The sequence below is a fragment of the Apiospora phragmitis genome (assembly GCF_038363925.1).
Source record: "Apiospora phragmitis strain CBS 135458 chromosome Unknown utg000013l:1.0-2965645.0:1.0-2969333.0, whole genome shotgun sequence".
Classification (NCBI taxonomy): Eukaryota; Fungi; Ascomycota; class Sordariomycetes; order Amphisphaeriales; family Apiosporaceae; genus Apiospora; species Apiospora phragmitis.
In genome coordinates this window covers 2,070,067-2,087,875 of record NW_027117413.1, presented here as the reverse complement: position 1 = coordinate 2,087,875, position 17,809 = coordinate 2,070,067, and the positions used below count along the sequence as shown (strand labels likewise).

Genomic DNA, 17,809 nt, shown 5'->3' with positions numbered 1-17,809 from the left:
TCTCGTGATATTCCGGGAGGCCGGCAGCTGCGGCCTGCCTTTGCCGGCTGGCAACTCCGCAATGCAACTGCCGCTCAACGTCATCGCAGAAATTTTGCGGCAATAGCGAACGGCCTTAGCGGCATAAATATGTTCGTGCCAAGAGCAATTGAAGCTTTCAACAGTTGACGAGAGAAACATCCGATCCTTCGAGTGAGATATTCGCGTTTTCTACATTCTTCAGGCTTCACTTCTCCATGAACCGAATTCTTCCGGCCCGGCCGCTAGCTTCCAGTAAACTCAACACTCTTGCAGCATCTGTAAGTTTCCCGAAGACTGGAGTACGATGATGTGTACCGTCTGAACATGGAACAATGGAACTAAATGCCGGGGCCAATTGGTCGCCCAAATATAGCTTGCCTTCTCTCGCGCCATGCATATTCAATCGATCCCCATGTGTACGCCTTCCGCCTGCCTCCGGCTTTATATCTTACTCCTCGTCGAGCATGGTCTAACCAATTGGTCGTCGGATATATAGGGGTGGGTAGTAGCAACAACTACGCCTACTTGGTAAAGGACGACAAGTCCAAGGATGCCGTCATTATCGACCCAGCACACCCTGAAGAGTGAGAGAGAGATAGAGAGGAGCTCCCCCCATTGGGGTCCAATCGACATGTTTACTGATATATCACTGCGTGAGGTAGGGTTGTCCCGGTGCTCAAGAAGGCCATTCAGGACGGCGAGATCAACCTGACGACTATTGTCAACACCCACCAGTAAGTACTTACCATCTCAATAGTATCTATCGCCTTGCTTCATGGTGCTGGCTGGCTGTTGGTTCTGACGTGCTTTTGCAGCCATTGGGATCATGCAGGAGGCAACAAACAGATGGTCAGCTCTTACTTGTGCTACCTCGCGTCCATCATTTGGAAGGACGACCGTTATTGACTTAGTATCCGTCCACCCTTTTGTAGCTGACTGAGCTCGGCAAACTCCCCATATACGGTGGTAAGGAGTGCGAGAATGTAACATCCACGCCAGCCGATGGCGAAGGCTTCAAGCTGGGAAACATCAAGATCAAGGGTCTCTACACCCCCTGCCACACTCAGGACTCCATCTGCTGGTACATGGAGGATGGTGACCAGAAGGTCGTCTTCACTGGTGACACCTTGTTCCACGGCGGTAAGTTAGGCTTTATTCAGATGTTTGGTTGCTTGCTGACTCACAATTCCATAGGTTGTGGTAGGTTCTTTGAGGGCACGGCTACCGAGATGCACAAGGCTCTGAACAAGACGCTGGCTGCCCTGCCAGACGACACCAAGGTCTACGTTAGTTTAGTCCATGATATGCTCAGGTTGGAGACGAGGCGTGGTCAACAACATGGCTAACAGCTTATATAGCCCGGTCACGAGTACACCAAGGCCAACGTCAAGTTCGGCGTCTCAGTTCTGCAGAATGAAGCAATCAAGGCCCTCCAGTCGTTCGCGGAGAACAACAAGGAGACGCAAGGACAATTCACCATCGGGGACGAGAAGGTACGTATCCCTCAATATTCCTCAACGAGCAGCTAAGGTTACATATCCCATCTACTAACATGGACAACTAACCAGAAACATAATGTTTTCATGCGAGTCGATGTAAGTAGAAGATTCTACCAAAGGCCCAAACAGTCCCACTGACAGACTACCTTTAGGACCCCGAGATCCAGAAGGCCACCGGGCAGACAGACCCCGTCGAAGTCATGGCCAAGCTCCGCGAGATGAAGAACAACTTCAAGTGAGTATAGTTAGAAGTTGAATCTCCGGGTGGCTGACCCCGGGCATTGGCGGTCGCTGATACCTCAAAAGCCCCCCAAGTGATATCAAGCTCTAGCTTCCGAAGTTGTAACATATGGACATATACAATTCACAAACAAACAATACAAGGTCATTTCCAAGGGGCTCTAAGTGCAACGTAGTGTGCATAATCTCGCAGTTCACATATGCCGTGACGAGAAGCAATAGTTCCAGGTCAAGTAAGGGGTCAACCCGCATCAGCATGGGTTAGGGTCCTTCGCATGGGTGATGGCAACGATTACTATTGCTTCACTTTCCCATGCAGTACACAGTATTCACCTTTCGTTTGGTCACTATTACAGGCTGGAGCTAGGTACGGTTGGAGCATGGGTGGCCAGTGATTGCAGCCATAAAGTAAGGATCAGTCAGGTAGGCTTGGTGTTCATTGAATATAACAAGATGAATGATTCAGGAAGGACCAACTCCGTGGTACAAACATCATATCATGGCGCAGAATTCAGTGAACGGCAACTACATGTGAATACAACAAACACCCAATACCTATAAATTTGAAGAACATTTCCTGGATTTGAGGTCTGCTCTATTCTCTCAGCAACAACTTCGCAGTATCTACCATTGCCCATACTTCCCTTCCGAACATAAACAGCACACATCCAACATCTACCCATCTTCAAGATGATGTTCTCTTACTTGGGTGCCGGCCTGCTGGCATTCCTGCCTTCCCAGGCCCTGGCCCTGCCTGCTACCTTGACCGGCACTGCTTCTAACACAGTGGTACCGTTTGAGCCTGGTAAAGTGTCTTCCGACTTTTGCAATGAACTGAACTACACCGACAAGACCACTGCCAGTTCGGCTCTGACCTCGGACTGCCAGGCCTTGAGAACTTGGGCCAATGACAACTATGGTGTAAGTTAAACTTTTTTTCTTCTTCACAGTCCCTAGGCAAGTGACATTGCCTGCTTTCAAATGCCCTTTTGCTAACGAGACAAAAAAAAACCCTGCAAAAGATCTGGAAACTCCCCTCCACTTCCAACGACTTCACCTGGACTCTCCAGACCAACGGCACCTGCACCGTCGTCGTCAAGGACCCCACCCTGGGCAGCGACGGCAAGGTCTACATCGGCAACAAGGACATCGTCCAGATCCTGGACCATGCGCTCTCGGGGTCCGGCGCCACGGTCGAGTACACGGGTACCTGGAAGTGCGGCGGTGACGGTTCGTGGACGAACCCGGAGTGGTGGATCAAGAAGGCGGACTCTTCCTCCTCTCTCAAATCTGCTCGTGCTGCTACCTTCATCTCTTCTGCTATGTCCGCGGCCCGAGATGTTCTTCATCTGCCACAACAGCAACCAAACGAAGTCCGCCAAGACAAGGGCAACGGCGAAAGCGACCTGACGGCGCCCTTCGTCCCCGGCAACGTGCCCTACACCGTGTGCGGCAACTCGACCTACGACGACCTGACGACCAACGACTCGCCGCTCTGGGCCGACTGCAACGACCTCATGGGCTTCGCGCAGGAGAACTACGGCGAGTGGGTGCTGGGGACGGGCTCGGACGACTGGTGGCTGCTCGAGCACCAGCGCAAGGACCCGTGCGAGTTCGTCGTGCGCAACCGCGACGGCCGCCCCCGCTGGGCAACGTCGACGTCGACGTCATCATGTACGCCATCTTCACCGAGAAGGCGCGCTACCAGGGCGGGCGGTCCGAGTACAAGGGCCAGCTGGTCTGTGGCGGGCAGCAGGCTACCGTCGAGTGGTGGCTGCGGAAGCCGCAGTAGATGGAACGCGGCGTGAACAACCCTAGTTACTTACTTGTTAAGCTGTGTTGCTGCTGCTTGCTGTTTGGCTTCTTCGGCAGATCGTACGGGGAGTGAGAGTCAGTCAGTCAGTCAGTCGGGGCGGCGGAACGAGAGCAGGTAGAGGAAGCTCTTGCAAGGGCCTTGATGAGATGGGTTCTACTTGGGAGTCTATGCCACAGGAGCAAATATATCATGAACTGCTTCTTATATCTACATTGATAGGCAAGTTGACAACTCGCCAACGCAGACTCAACGAAACACATATGCGAGAGAGCAGATCTAAGCCGTTCTCCGAGAATTTGTAACAACAAAATGATACGAAGACTGTGCAATTTGATTGGGCTTCTCTTTTCTGTTCTTCAGAATTAACAAGAAATAGTATTGATCTATGAAAGAATGTATCCCACAAGCCCTAAGCACCTGCCCAACTATGCGAGCGAGATGACTGGAGGGACCCGAGGGAGAGCTGGCCACATTGGACAAGCCCGAGCGTCTGATTTTGCTTCACTGTCCACACTTGACCGTTGTAGAGTTTGGATCTTTCGAAACGGTAAGCTCTAGCATAATTAGAAGCGGGTTTGTGTATGTATCATACTGTCCTTGTGGACGATACGACGACACGTGTATAAGAGATATACAAAGAAAGAAAGAAAAACGTAAGGAGATATTCGGAATGGCCAGCCGCCAGCTTCCCATGTTACCTGTGTGGTGTTGCTCAACTGCAAGACTGTTGTCTGTATGTCTGACGAGGTGTCGATGACAGTCAACAACAGAGCGTTTTCCAATTACTGCCTACAATAGAGCCAGCTTATCTACGGCCATATTGAGGCCGTGATGGACTTCAAGCATCTGCTGAAGGAGCTTCTTTGGAGGTTGTGTCGAATTGTGTGTTGGGAAGGTCGAGGGTTTTGTTCCAGTCTAGATGTTCGTGAAAATCTAAAGTAGTCCGAAAAAGTGGACCAGACGCACAGTGATTTCCATACACAATTAACAGGACACACTGTACGGGCCTTACTGGACATCTTCAAGGGACATCCACTACATGCTTTATTTGTGCGAAGACAGTAACCGGCAATGGCAATTTGCATCATTCTCTGACAAGGACAGGTTTGGACATGATAGATTGGGTCTTGGTTTCTATTGGGTTGCTTTTATGCCATTTGTTCCCAGCAAGCGCTAGGCATGCTTGAGATATCAGGCTGGCTTGATGATTCAACTGTAGGTATTCATAGCAAATCTATATAGTACATTCGATAGTTACAGTTATACAGACAGGTGCTTAAGTCTTATAAGTTTGGCTTGCCCTCTGTGCTCGTCTGCAGGCTGACTTCCCACCGCAGACTATTCCCCTTACCGTACCCCTCACCCAGTCGATTCTGCACCAGCGTGGAAATGCGCGTCCGTAGTCGACTCAGCGTGCCGTCGTCCGCCCCCCTCGCGACACAGAGCTTCAGGTTGGCCATGCACAGCCCGTAGTGAACCTGCCAGAACTGGGCCTCCTCGACCCGTTCCACATTGGGTTCCGCCGCGATCTCGCTGACGACATCCGCCACGCCGATATCTCTGCTCTTGCCCGAGGAGGTTGAGACGGAGCGCCCGCCATACGACATGAGTAACATCAGCCCCTGAGCCACGGCCAGCCGGACTCCGAGACCGAACATCGCCACAGCCACAAGCCCACATAGCGCACCATCCAACAATATGGACATGGGTATCGACAACAGCGGCATCATCAGCAAGAGAAACGAGGTCGACAGGGTCAGGAAGTGGAAAGGGTTCGACAAGACGCTGGGTAGACTGGCCAAGTAGCTGACGCGCATGATCCTGCTGATCCTCCCGTGGTTCTTCAACCCGTAGGCGCTGACCAGAGTGGCAACAATGGCTGCCAGGCTTGTCAAGTCGACATTACCCGGTTCCACGCGGGGCGATTCACCGGCACCATGCGGGTCCGGATGATGCGACTCGTGGTCGCCGAGCCCCTCCAACACATGCTTCAGGTTATGGCTCACCAGATCGAAGCCGCCGAAGATGAGGAAGACGCTCATGGCGAACCCGGCCAGGACCTCGGCGCGCTCGAGCCCGAACGGGTGCCGGATGCTGCTCCGCTTCCACACCTCGAAATTGCCGAGCACCTCGACCACGACGCAGACGGCCGCGCTGCCGACGTCGAAGAAGACAAGGTGCGAGAGGGCCGTCATGGCCAGCGAGCCGTGGGCCCGGAGGAAGACGCCGACGGCCACGACGAAGTGGCAGAGGCACCAGTACAGGCGGCCCCGCTGGTCTTTGGACGTCGACTTCCACGCCTCCCGCAGGGTCGGGATGGGCAGGTCGCGCGGCAGGGCCAGGGGCGGGCGCGGCGGCGGCTCCTGGAAGATCTGGTGCTGGGTGGAGATGGAGCTGTGCTTGTATCTGTGCCCACGCCGCTGCCCGACGTTGGGCTTCACGGGCGAGGTCGAGATGATTTGCGTCTGGAAGTTGAACGGGTTGCTGCTGTTCTGAGCACCACCACCGGCAGCAGACGGGACGGACAGGTCGACGGGCGGCGTGTTCTCCTTCATGAAGGGCGAGTTGGCCGCCGCCGAGGACGGGCGCGACGACATGGCGGAGGAGGGGGCAAAGGTCGGGGAGAGCAGCGAGCTGTCTTGGTGGAACGTCGGGGCGACGGGCGATAGGCGGTTGGAGTCGTAGAAGGAGAGCTGCTCGTCGTGATCGTTATCGTTATAGTTGGGGAGGCGTAGCAGCGGGGCGCAAGTATTGCTCTGATGATGGTGATGATGATGACGGTGATGCTGGTGCTCACCAGAGTGGTGGTCGTCGGAAGTCGTGCCGTGCTGTTCGGGCGACGACGGCGGCGATGCCCTGCTGATGATGGGAGGGAGGGTAGGGAGGAGGTCGAGGGGCTTGGGACGGCTACCAGGAGCCATTGATAAAGGCGGGCAGCGGCGCGCTCATATCATTGATAGCAAGGACTGGAGGACAGACGGAATTTCATATCATAATTACAGTGGTCACTGGTCACTCATTCCCCAGCTGGAGGTGGACAAGGGCCACTGGTCGACTTCGGCTACGTAACGTTCCTGGCGCTTGTCCTGATTCGGGTGGTGGGTGTGCTGGAATCTTGGGTGTGTTAATCTCCAGGCGCAAGCCCAATGGCTATGATCAATGAAAATGGCCATTGCCGCTGTCTCACACGCATGACTGGGGAAGACAGATCCTCAGATGGGTGTATTGTGCGGACATATCAAGATCAATTGAGAATTGGTGGTTAACTATTTGTATCGTCTCTAGAAATCTCCAGATAGACTCATTTGATGGCCATCGTTTGGTGTCATGTGGTCCAATCCGAACCTACAGCTGGATTGGTTAGGGGGCATAACCTTAACCCTCCAGGTTGATGCCGCAATTGAGCAGCCATCAATTAGCGCCCCTTGCAGCTGCTTTAGGAGCCTCCCCACTCCCTCTGTAGCCTCTGTCCAAAAAACCAATGAACATGACTTGTTTGCTACATGCGTCGTCTGGTCATTTCAGTAATCAAGATTCATGTCCGAACCGTAATAGCAGCAAAAGGCCATATGGGGTGTTATGCGGCTCGATATCTCCGATACAGAAAACCACCAGCATGTAACCGACGCTCGTTTCTACATATCATCCAAGACGAGACAAGCAATCATCTCCCTGTACATGCGCAAATGACCGCAGTTCCGCCCAAGCTTCTCTCGTCTGATGGGCGCCACGACCCAACCTAAAGTCAAGGTTTCAACAGGCACTTTCGCGAAACCAACAGAATGGAGAACCAACCGCCCAGTACTAGTCCACCGACTCAGACCGCCGGCGCTCAGGTAACCCACCGTAAAAGGAGCGGCTCGTCTGGCGGCGGCATCCTGTCCAAGCTGCCCAACTTCCTGCGCTCCTCCGACAGCCGATCGAGCCTGAAAGAGTCGCGACACATCGACATCGCCGAGGACGCCCTGAGTCGCCCGCCCCGTGCCCTGGCGCCCATATCGCAGCAGTCGGCGCAGCAGCAGATCAAGACGCGCAGGCGTAAGGGTTCCCTGAGGAAGGTCGCCCTGCTCGGCCGCGGCGCACAGCGCGAAAGGAGTCCTCTGAACATCAACACCAATAACAACACCACGGTCGCCCCTGGAGGACCACCCGAAGTCATCGTGACTTCTGGCCCTATATCAGATACTGTAGCGGCATCCCCCGTATCCCCGATGGATTCCGCCCTCGGCCTAGGCATTTCCGACATCACGCCTCGTCCCTCCATGGATGGGTATGCTCATAGAGCCGATTTGGCAGACCGGCCATCCCCACCTAAAACCGACCCCGTTGCGCAATTACCTAGTCCTACCATCTCGTCGTATACCTCGACCACCGACGAAGAGGATATCCTCTCCCTAAAGACTCGGTCTGCTTCGCCCTTGCGACCCACCCTCTCTTCTGTATCCTCCGGCTCCGAGTCGTACTTCTCGAAAGCGCTCCGCGCCCCGTCCGTGTCTCTCCAGCGCCGCCGGTCCATAAAACATGCCAAGTCGCCACTGTCCTTACAAGGCTTAACCGCTTCGCCGCTCCCGCCGTCCGATTCCGAGTACGACTACAGCGAGACGGAATGGTGGGGCTGGGTGATCCTGATAGTGACCTGGACGGTCTTCGTGATCGGCATGGGAAGCTGTCTCGGGGTCTGGAGCTGGGCGTGGGATGTCGGCACCACACCGTATGCGCCGCCCGAGTTCGAAGACGATCCTACACTGCCCATCGTAGGCTACTACCCGGCCTTGATGATCTTGACCTGCATCATGGCTTGGGTCTGGGTTGTGACGGCGTGGGTAGGCATGAAGTACTTCAGGCATGCGAAGATTACAGGAGACTGAACTGCCCGAGAACAACTACCCACGCAGGCTCCTAAAAGCCCGTTCACGGGCAAATTTACCGGCTGCGTTCTGGTCCGCCACAACTACCTCCCATATCAGTCGCCTTGGCTTGCGTCGGCTGGCTTGCGAGCGAAATTTGTTGGCCGATTCCCTGGCATATATTGCCAGGCGTCGCGGCCCCCCATTCGGGTTTGATCAGCTTGGATGAGATATTGGTGGGCGCGAGGTGCAGGTCTCCGGTCGGCAGCTCTGGGCACGCCGCTGATTTTGACATGTGATTACTCCCTGAAAGCAAGCCAAGCGATCCGCAGTAGGAGCTGGGGACGTTCTATACAAAAGCTGGGCTGATGCTTCGCCAAACTTCATCTTACTTGCGGTGGCTATTCATAATCATGCAGGCATTTTCTACCACTGCATGACTACGATACAGGGGCTTTCCCGAAGTATTACAGTCAATATCTCGTTACCCAAGGAGTGCGGATGCCAATCAAAGGGCACAGTGTCAGGGGGTAGTGCCCTCTACTGAAGCTTCGCGAGCAGTTGCCTGCCATCTGTGTTAGTAGTGGCATGATGTGAAGGATTGCCGTATGCTCTATGGAGACATTTGCGAAGCCAGTTGACTCGAAAGCCATCACTTCAATGAGCACCGAGGAAAGGAAGGCAGTTGTACTAGAGCTAGAAGAATAAGGAAAGAGAGGCATCTTCAAATAATAGTAATAGTAAGAACATACAAACTGCTAGGCTCTTGTCCCCAATAGTATCCCAACCCGCAATGACGGTTATGTACGTGTGTGCAATGTATTTACAAGGTGATAATTCAACGCTTCACAACTGCTTCTTGGACGTGGCCGCCTTGAACTTGGCCCGCAGCGGGCCCATCCCCCACATCCACCCGATGATCCTGTCGTTGATCCAGTCCCAGCCGAGGCGCGACCCGAGCCAGACGACGGTGGCCAAGGTGCCCTTCCAGACGGACGTGGGCGGGTTCGTCCGGAGCGTCTGCGCGACCACGGTACGAGCATACACCTCGACGGAGCACCCCTGCGTGTCCCGGGCCCGCCCGCCCTCGACGTTGGCCTCGATGTCCGCCGCGATCGGCGCGTAGAGGCTGTTTTGGGATAGGGTGACGGCGGCCGCGTTGTCGAAGAAGTTGGTCGCGATCCCGCCTGTGACGATGTGCACGACGTCGATGCCTAAAGGGCGGAGCTCGAGGCGCATGGCGTTGTTGAGGCTGGCTAGGGCGGCTTTGGAGGCGTTATCTATTGCAGTCGCGGTAAGTCTACGGAAGAAGGGAAAGGGGGCCGCGAAAGAGATGGGGATATGGATGTATGTTTTGTATGGAGTATATAAGAATAAGGATCTATGATAGCACTGAGAAACTACTTACAGATGCCCTGCCACGGGACGGGCACCAGCCCGGCCACGCTCCCGATGTTCACGACGCGCGGCCGCCGTCCGGCCGCGGCGGAGGCGGCGAGGAGCGGCGCGAAGGCCTGCGTCACGGCGAGCACGCCCCAGACGTTGACGTCGAAGAGCCGCCGGCCCGCGTCCAGGTCGGCGTCCAGCAGCGGGGCCTGGTAGCCGCCGCCCGCGTTGTTGACCACGATGTCTAGCAGTCCTCCCGTGGCGCTAAGGTGGTCCGTCACGGCCTGCACGGCTTCCCGGATCGACGCCGGGACCGTCACGTTGAGCTGGAGGAGCGTCAGATCGCCGGTGCCTCCTCCCGAGTCCGTTGTCGTTGTGGTTGTTTTGAGTGCTTGCATCTTGGCCGGGCTGCGCGCCGTCGCGACCACGCGGCAGCCGCAGCGGTGGTACTCCTGCGCCAGGGCGAAGCCGATGCCGCCTTCGGAGCAGCCGGTCAGGAGGACCGTGGGCTTCCGCTGCTGGGCTGGTGGGCCGTCCATGATTGATTGCGTGCTGGGACGGGCACCTTGCCTCCCAGTTTTCCCTTCCTGTGTCGATTTGATGATCTTCAGAACCAGTTGAGGCCTCCAGCTGCAAGTTACTGTCCTCCTGGTGGACTCTGTGTCTCCACGAGCAGACGAGTGCACCTACCTTGATGGTTATGCTATTTCTGAGGCCGGGGACCGGACCCGGGCCGGGCCCCGGGTGGTCATTCTTTGCATTAAGTTGGATACCGAGGCATCGTCCCCGCATTGCTCAATGCCAACCCCTCGGCCGACTGGGGGGGATAGCAATGCATTCACGGTTTAAACACCATCTAATCTGATAGTCGTGAGACGACGAAGTGGCTCTAAAAGTGGTGATAGAGTTGCACTGCGCGCTGCGGGGTCCTTGGCGAAGCAGGTTGCAAGAAAGCTTATGCGCTCATCTGAAGCTCGCGCGATAATGCTCACCTTCGGTGAAGAGACGGTCATATCCGTTTAACTTCAAATGATACCTAGGTCGCGTGATACAGCAACCGTTTCGTGATCCGTGGATATGTCTCTGTCCACTTCGCACGCTCATTACGCAACTCAGGGGTAGGGACGGCGGTTCGTAAGGGCAGGTGTGACAAAACTGATTTTCACCACCAAAATCACCTGAAAAGGTTAATTGCTTTATCATTTTCCTCTCTTCCCATTTCCCGGAATTGGCATATCGGTATCTCGCATTTCCCAGAATCGGCATATCGCACAACATCGGAATACACATACACATACTCGGACCCCAACCACTAACCCTAACTACTAATCTGTGGTTACATGGCGATATACCCCGACGTCGTCGCTTTAAGAAGCATATCCGTACGTAGACACGAGATATCGAAAATGGGAAGCGTAAATGTTAAAAATGGGTTTTGCCACACCTGCCCTTACGAACCGCCTTAGGTAGGTCAAGCGGTGAGCGGGACTGGCCGAAACAAGAACCATGCAACTTGCGATATTGTGTCCACCTGTCTTTCGGATGACATGGAATTGTCACGACAATACGAAGTTGTCAGCCACACTTTGTTCTCTGACACATAATCTCATCAAAGTAACACAGATCTGATAATGCAGTGTGACGTTGTCGCGAGGCGAAAGAGCTCTTGAAGTTTCATTGACCAATAACGTTGACAGCTAAAGGAATATGTAGATGCCAAGCTTGGTCAGCATGCAATTATGGGACAGCAACTCGAGACTTCATAAATTCTAGAGCAGTGCCTGAGCCTGATACGATGTTTGATATATCGAGATGTTCTCGTCCAAGACATCATAATGCGCTCCTGTTCGATCGCCTTACGGTATCTCTTCAGAGCGTTATTTAGAAATGCACTGGATGCCAGAGCCATGCAGCCCCCAAATCTTTACATCTCCTCAGGTAGGTAATCAACGTTAACTGATCCATATAAGCTTGACATGACATACATACATAATAGGATATACTTACACCCCCCTGGAAGAGCCGCCACGAGCATCACTGTTGATCCGAGAACACAAATTAGTACCAACCCCAGTTCAGCCCGCGTCTCTGGAAGGAGGGCGAGGGGTCACAAGTGCCCCTTGATGACCAGTTCGTGGGTGAGATGACTTCGATGACAAATGGTACCACGCGTAAATAGGGGTTCGAATTGCTCCAGGTAGCGTCATGGTGCCGCCATGCGTGGAGCTCAGAGTGCCCTTGTCGATACAAGCCGCGAACGCCCGCCATACATACACCAAACCTTGCGCATTGGGAAGGATGTCAACGCGGCAGAGTGGACAGTAGATCTCGATACCTGGCGCAGCTATGCGTCCCCACGGAGGAGACCAGCGACACGTCGGGCATTCTCCAGATCGCTAGTCATGGGGTAACTTTCGACAATATGTATAGTATATATAGCCAGACACCGGACGGAGGAAACGTCAATGGATGGGGAAACAATGCTGGATACTGTTGATGTCTATAGATGTTGGGATGCCGAGTATAAGCCCCCTGAGTATTCGTACGTCGACGCCGCCCTATGCGCCGGCTATAAGCATCCTCACGTACGGCCTTTTGGGTGTCGGGCAGTCAGCAGTCGGCCAAGCCCGACACCTATGTACAATGCCCTCCAGGTGCCCGTGCAGGCCCAGGTGATCAAGAGGCTCACGAGGCTGGCGTCGGCGGGGGATCTGCTGAAGATCGCAAGGGTCACGGACGGCGACCGCTCGCTCGCGTTATCGCAGTCACTGACCCACCAAGACCGTCCACGTCGGCGACCCACCACTTGCAAGGCGCGCTATCCGGACGTGCAGAGCGATGCGGCGCTGCCGATGGTGATGAGGGTTCATCGTCTCGCCCAAGGCCGCCCCTGCCCTGCCTGCTCAAGCTCGAGAAGCTCGAGGTCCTCGACGCCCACTACGCGGCGGACTTCGACCCCGCCCGCGTTCCGCGACCGCGGGAGCGGCTACCTGGTCTTTGCGTTGCTCAACGTCATGGAGCCCGCCCTTGCGGAACACTAGGCGAGGATCAGGCAGACCGTCGGTGCCTGCGAGCTCATTAACCTGGGGGTTGGTGCCAGGGTGGTCCAGAGATACGAGGCGCCACTTCTGGTACGAAAATTTCCTCGTAGATCGGGAAGAAGAGTGTTGTCATTGAGTCATCGATCGTGGAATCTTCACGTGCTGAACCGACCGACGAATTTTTTCTCTCTATGTTACCCCACAGACGTATGCGGGCGAGCGCGATTGCACCTTCTGCGCTGGCGATTGCAATGGAGCGTATGATCTAAATCAGATCAAAGCGCTGTACCCTGATAACGTCAAGGTCGAAGTGGCTCTCTGCAGCCAGCGACGGGCCAGCGACGGACCAGCTCGTGACCCTATCAGCCAGCGCAACCGCGGGGTATGCGGAGATGTTCGCATACGCCGAGTCTCAAGGCCTCCGATCATGTCACGATTGGGCACCGACGTGACGGTACAGCTGACTGAATTCGGTATCTACAGTAGATGGAATCCATATCCGTACATGATGTTTACTTGGGCGGAGGTTGGATAGGCGACGGGGAGCTGCATCTGTCATCCCATCTTTTCCTTCAACCCAAAGCTAAAAGCCGCACTTATTTCTTAGCGCGGGCATGGAAGTTGGGCCGGCAATCCGATCCGATCTGTCGGTGTCCGTCCAGCAAGGATGGCTTGTAATAATCAGAGAATTTCTTCATGCATTTTTGTTCTTTGCTGCCACAGAATTTAGCGATTTCTTCTCTTGTCTCGTCGGACGTGGGACAGAAGCGAATGGTTTGGCCGCTGATCATCTCCGCGAGAACAAGGGTCCCTACTGTTGATGGGGGTCCCTGGCTTAGCTGGATGGGGCCTGTATGTACGCACGCACCGCCACTTGTACAACTCAGCTATGGAGACGGCGGGACGGCGGGAACCAGCCTGGACGAATGTAACCTCTCTATCCCCCGTCAAGTCAGAAACTGCCTGCGACTTGAGTAGCCCCGAATAGTCGGGCTCCCTAGCAGTAACGGCCGCAGGACGCCAACCACCAACCACCAACCGTGACGCGCGCTGCTGGGCTGATTGTCGCCAAACACCTCATCTTCGTGGGTCTCCCCGTTGAGCTAGCAATGCGTTCTGCCCAGTGACCACTTAACAGTGCGCTGGCTTTCATGCCCAGACCAGGCAACACATTCCCCGTTCTCCAGATTCGTTTCACCGCTTATGCGGTCGAGCCGCTTACTGCGCGCAGGATATGGCAAGGAAAGGGTGTCTCGCACTTTTCATTTGCTGACGGGTTGGATCTGCAGTAATCCAGGACCCCGTCGAGATAAGCAGACACCGCCACTCCTTGCCGCCACATCCTGCCGACCTCCCAGAATCCAGAGAAAGCTCCCTTTCGGGGTCCTTGGGTAGCAAGAGCTGCACAGGGGTCCAGCCGCCAGACAGGGGTTGTGCCCGAAAAATTCCTGTTTCAAGCGTGGATCTAACGCCCTTCAGGCAAGGCCGGCGCAGGGAGGGAACCTCGAGGAACCGCACTCGCCACACTCTGGTTCCTGTCAAGCCACACTGCATCCTTGCTACCCAGATATAATTAAATGGGTTTGCGCGCGACAGAAGTCCCCGGGACTGTCTGCGGAACGTGTGTTGTGTTGACCAATTTTCGTTGCTGCTGCTGCTGTCTTGTCTCTTCACATCCATCATCATGTATGGAACATTCACGGACACGACGTCCATTGCCCGGGTAATGGCTGGTGACGCTCAGCAACCAGACGACGCTGCTGCCACTGCTGGCCAGAACGGTAGCGCTCACCCTCCAGATGAGGAAGTCAAGCCATACCAATTACATGTAAGTAGAGGGCCAAGCAACCCGCCGATCACTCATGTTTTTGGCGAACCTCTGTGGCTCCCGTTCGCTCGCTGACTTGGAAACACAGGTGTCGACGAAATATATCGACCTCACTCAGCAGAAGCTCGAGATCACCAGATTGCCCCACGAACAGTCGCCGCCAAACTCGGATGACTGGTGGGAGCCCAAACCTCTAGTCGAGCCATTGGTTGATTTCTGGTGAGTCCTGATTCTGTCTTGCACGAAACTTACAAGTCGCAATGGACTAACAGCAGATACTCAGGCTTGAACAGTACGATTGGCGCTCGGAAGAGGCAGCTTTCAATGAATTACCACAATTTCGCACTGGCTTCACGATACCAAACGCTGAGGCACCAGTTCGGATTCACTTCATCCATGCCCGCTCTTCTCACGAGAATGCCCTTCCCCTTCTTCTGATACCCCCCTTCCCCCTGACCAGTTTGTCATTTGCGCACCTCCTCCAATCCTTCACGGAGCCGGAAGATGCGGCGATAAACCAACCGTTCCATCTGGTCATCCCCTCGCTGCCAGGACTTGGTTTCAGCGATGCACTGCCGAACAACACCCCGGCCGTGTCCACGAGCGGAGAGATCCTCAATTCCCTCATGAACCGGCTAGAGTATTCGCACTACCTCGTCACCAACGCTGCCTCAGCGTCAGGTTCACCTGCCCAGATCGATTGGAAGCTGGCAAGCTACTTAGCAACCCAACATCCTAACTCCTGCGTGGGCACACACTTCATCTCGCCGCCTCTGGCAAAGCCGAGACTGAAGGAGACCCCGATTGCATGGGCCAAGTGGTCTATCGCGAAGTTCTTCTCCGCGCCCATCATGGGCTACCACAAAGATGATTTCTCGGCCCTCAAGAGGAATCCGCCCTCGGAGGCATCGAAGAATTCGTCGATAGCAGCACAGTTTGGGCTGAACCACCAGCTTGGACTGCTGCAGGAGCCCAACACGCTTGCCTATGCTCTGTGCGACTCGCCCACGGGGCTGTTGGTCTTCGTCCTCAAGTACCTGAAGCTCCTGGCCCCGAACAGGGAATTCACCCAGGCGGAGATCATCAACTTCACGCAGTTGGCTTGGCTGCCGGGTCCGGAGGCGGCCATGAGGTTCTGGGCCCACAGCGCTCATCACCCCGAAATCACCGAAAGCCCCAAGAATAAGCCCGCCAAGAAGTTGCGGCCCCGAGTGGCTATCACCGTGTTCCTGGGAGACGAGGTGGAAGCATCCGGCTTCGAGTCCGTGCAAGATGAGGAAGCGCAGCAGATCCTGCCGCAAGCCGAGATCAAGGAAAGCTACGCGTGTCCCGGCTGGGCCAAGGCGAAGTACAAGGTGGTCTACGCACACCGAGCGTCTGGGAAGGCCGGCCTGCTGGCCTGGGAGCGACCGGAGCTCATCGTGTCGGGCGTGAGGAGTTTGGCCAAGGAAATCGTGAAGCTCGACTCCCGGCTCAAGCCCAGCCCGGGCCCGATCACGGCGCCGCTCGAGCAGGTCGTGGCGGGACACGACGGCGGCGATGTCCCGGCTCAGACCGAGGATCCCGCTACCGCCAACAATGTGCTCATGTCGCCCGAAATCGGCCCGCAGCCGCCGACACCGGCCACCGAGGCGCCCCCTCTCCTGACCGCTCTCAGCAGCGACTCGGCGCTGCTGGCACCCATCCCCAGTCCGAGGAGCGACAGCAGGCCCCAAGGGGAGAACAGCGAGGATACGCGGGTGCCCTCCGATAACGAGGCGGCCCCGAAGTATTCCAAGAACGAGACCGCCAAGTATCCCGACGAGCGGAAGCGACTGATCGAACGCAAGAGTGAGGAGACTTTGGCTGAGCGACCCAGCCCGGGGCGGATGTATCCCCTACATTGATTACGATGGACAACTACTACATCAAACGATTTCCGAGGTTATTTGCAATGAGATACCACTTTGTTTTTGAGTATGAGTTATGGGTTTTGGGTCAAAGGGTGGGGGATACAGTGCCGAATTTATATAGCAAGCTTAACAGCACCTTTCCTTACATATTAGCATGTCAGCATTAGAATGAAGCGTATGAGATTAGTTTAGATGAATGTAACCTGCCTATGAACACCCAATTTAAAGGGCTATTTTACTCATTGGTATATATGGGTGATATATACATATATACTCCTGTGCATAAGTAGGAGCTTTACTCTCTATTCCCGTTTCCAGGCCTCAAACTCCTGTGCCAGGTGCTCCTTGAGCTGCTGGAACTTGTTCGTGAAGTTCTTCCTGCACCGCCAGCAGACGAGATCCCGGCTCGACCATTCCGAGTGCTTCCGCGCCCACGCCTCGTTATCGTCCAGGGGAAGTCGACCAGGTCCGCAAAGAACTCCGTGTTGAACGAGTTGTAGTGCTTCTTGTGCCGCATGCACTCGGACGACATGTCGCGCGACAGCACGTGGATGTGCAGGTGGTTCATCGACGGGTTCGAGTGCAGGCCGACTTTCACCTCCTTTTCCCAGTCCCGGCCCGGCGGCAACTTCCCCGCTGCCTCCCCTCCTCCTCACCGTTCAGGACCCGCTGCCGCAGCGCGCTGCTCTGGCTCTCACGGCCGAACTTGCGCTCCAGCTCCTTGGCCACAAGGGTCTTGAGCCGGGCGGCCTCGGCCCGCGCCGCGGCGAGGAAGGCCGGGTCCGAGCGGGCGGCTTCGAACATCTCGACGTCGGGCGGGATCTGGCGCGGCAGCAGCAGGCAGTGCACGGCTGACTTGGGGTACAGGTCGCGGATGGCGACGAAGTCGTCGTTGTAGTAGATGACCTGGCTGGCGGGGAAGGCCGCGGGGTCCGCGATGTACGCACCCAGGCCGTCCCGTCCTGCAAAGGACCGCTTTTTGGTGGTGGTAGTGACAGTAGAGGGGCCGCCCGCCTGTCCGGACGATGGGGATGCACGCCATTTGTGGCGGCCTTGAGACAATGATTGACCCATATCTTGCTGCTTTGGCTTGGGTGTCATGAGTTCTGCGACTTGGCTTGTTAGGTCACCTTTATACTGTTTGCTTGGGGGGCACCATGGTCTTAAGCCCACTTACATGCATTCCGTGGTGTTTTGGTGCTTGTGTTGACCTCGGCGGCACCTGATAGTGGTCCAAGA

The 17,809-nt window shown here is 55.5% G+C and overlaps 8 protein-coding genes across 8 annotated transcripts; 5 read left to right on the top strand and 3 right to left on the bottom strand.

Annotated features, from left to right (window-relative positions):
- Positions 1–236: 236 nt before the first annotated feature.
- PG994_014381 (Metallo-hydrolase/oxidoreductase) lies at positions 237–1,759 on the top strand (the record flags this gene model as incomplete). Its single annotated transcript, XM_066865790.1, has 9 exons — positions 237–299; positions 556–605; positions 684–755; positions 837–870; positions 954–1,161; positions 1,216–1,307; positions 1,380–1,514; positions 1,590–1,616; positions 1,673–1,759. The coding sequence occupies 9 exons, from the start codon at positions 237–239 to the stop codon at positions 1,757–1,759; spliced, it is 768 nt and encodes a 255-aa protein (XP_066708919.1).
- Positions 1,760–2,450: 691 nt separating this feature from the next.
- Positions 2,451–3,568, top strand: PG994_014380 (uncharacterized protein; the record flags this gene model as incomplete). The annotated part of the gene is made up of 2 exons (XM_066865789.1): positions 2,451–2,681; positions 2,783–3,568. The coding sequence occupies 2 exons, from the start codon at positions 2,451–2,453 to the stop codon at positions 3,566–3,568; spliced, it is 1,017 nt and encodes a 338-aa protein (XP_066708918.1).
- A 1,291-nt stretch (positions 3,569–4,859) lies between these two features.
- On the bottom strand, positions 4,860–6,497 carry PG994_014379 (cation efflux family-domain-containing protein; the record flags this gene model as incomplete). The annotated part of the gene is made up of 1 exon (XM_066865788.1): positions 4,860–6,497. One exon carries the CDS (start codon positions 6,495–6,497, stop codon positions 4,860–4,862), a length of 1,638 nt encoding a protein of 545 aa, XP_066708917.1.
- Positions 6,498–7,358: 861 nt separating this feature from the next.
- On the top strand, positions 7,359–8,444 carry PG994_014378 (uncharacterized protein; the record flags this gene model as incomplete). Its single annotated transcript, XM_066865787.1, has 1 exon — positions 7,359–8,444. The coding sequence occupies one exon, from the start codon at positions 7,359–7,361 to the stop codon at positions 8,442–8,444; it is 1,086 nt and encodes a 361-aa protein (XP_066708916.1).
- Positions 8,445–9,269: 825 nt separating this feature from the next.
- On the bottom strand, positions 9,270–10,348 carry PG994_014377 (uncharacterized protein; the record flags this gene model as incomplete). The annotated part of the gene is made up of 2 exons (XM_066865786.1): positions 9,270–9,703; positions 9,832–10,348. The coding sequence occupies 2 exons, from the start codon at positions 10,346–10,348 to the stop codon at positions 9,270–9,272; spliced, it is 951 nt and encodes a 316-aa protein (XP_066708915.1).
- Positions 10,349–12,289: 1,941 nt separating this feature from the next.
- PG994_014376 (uncharacterized protein) lies at positions 12,290–12,850 on the top strand (the record flags this gene model as incomplete). Its single annotated transcript, XM_066865785.1, has 1 exon — positions 12,290–12,850. One exon carries the CDS (start codon positions 12,290–12,292, stop codon positions 12,848–12,850), a length of 561 nt encoding a protein of 186 aa, XP_066708914.1.
- A 1,684-nt stretch (positions 12,851–14,534) lies between these two features.
- Positions 14,535–16,564, top strand: PG994_014375 (Epoxide hydrolase; the record flags this gene model as incomplete). The annotated part of the gene is made up of 3 exons (XM_066865784.1): positions 14,535–14,678; positions 14,767–14,897; positions 14,962–16,564. 3 exons carry the CDS (start codon positions 14,535–14,537, stop codon positions 16,562–16,564), a joined length of 1,878 nt encoding a protein of 625 aa, XP_066708913.1.
- Positions 16,565–17,164: 600 nt separating this feature from the next.
- Positions 17,165–17,671, bottom strand: PG994_014374 (uncharacterized protein; the record flags this gene model as incomplete). The annotated part of the gene is made up of 1 exon (XM_066865783.1): positions 17,165–17,671. The coding sequence occupies one exon, from the start codon at positions 17,669–17,671 to the stop codon at positions 17,165–17,167; it is 507 nt and encodes a 168-aa protein (XP_066708912.1).
- Between the last annotated feature and the right edge of the window lie 138 nt (positions 17,672–17,809).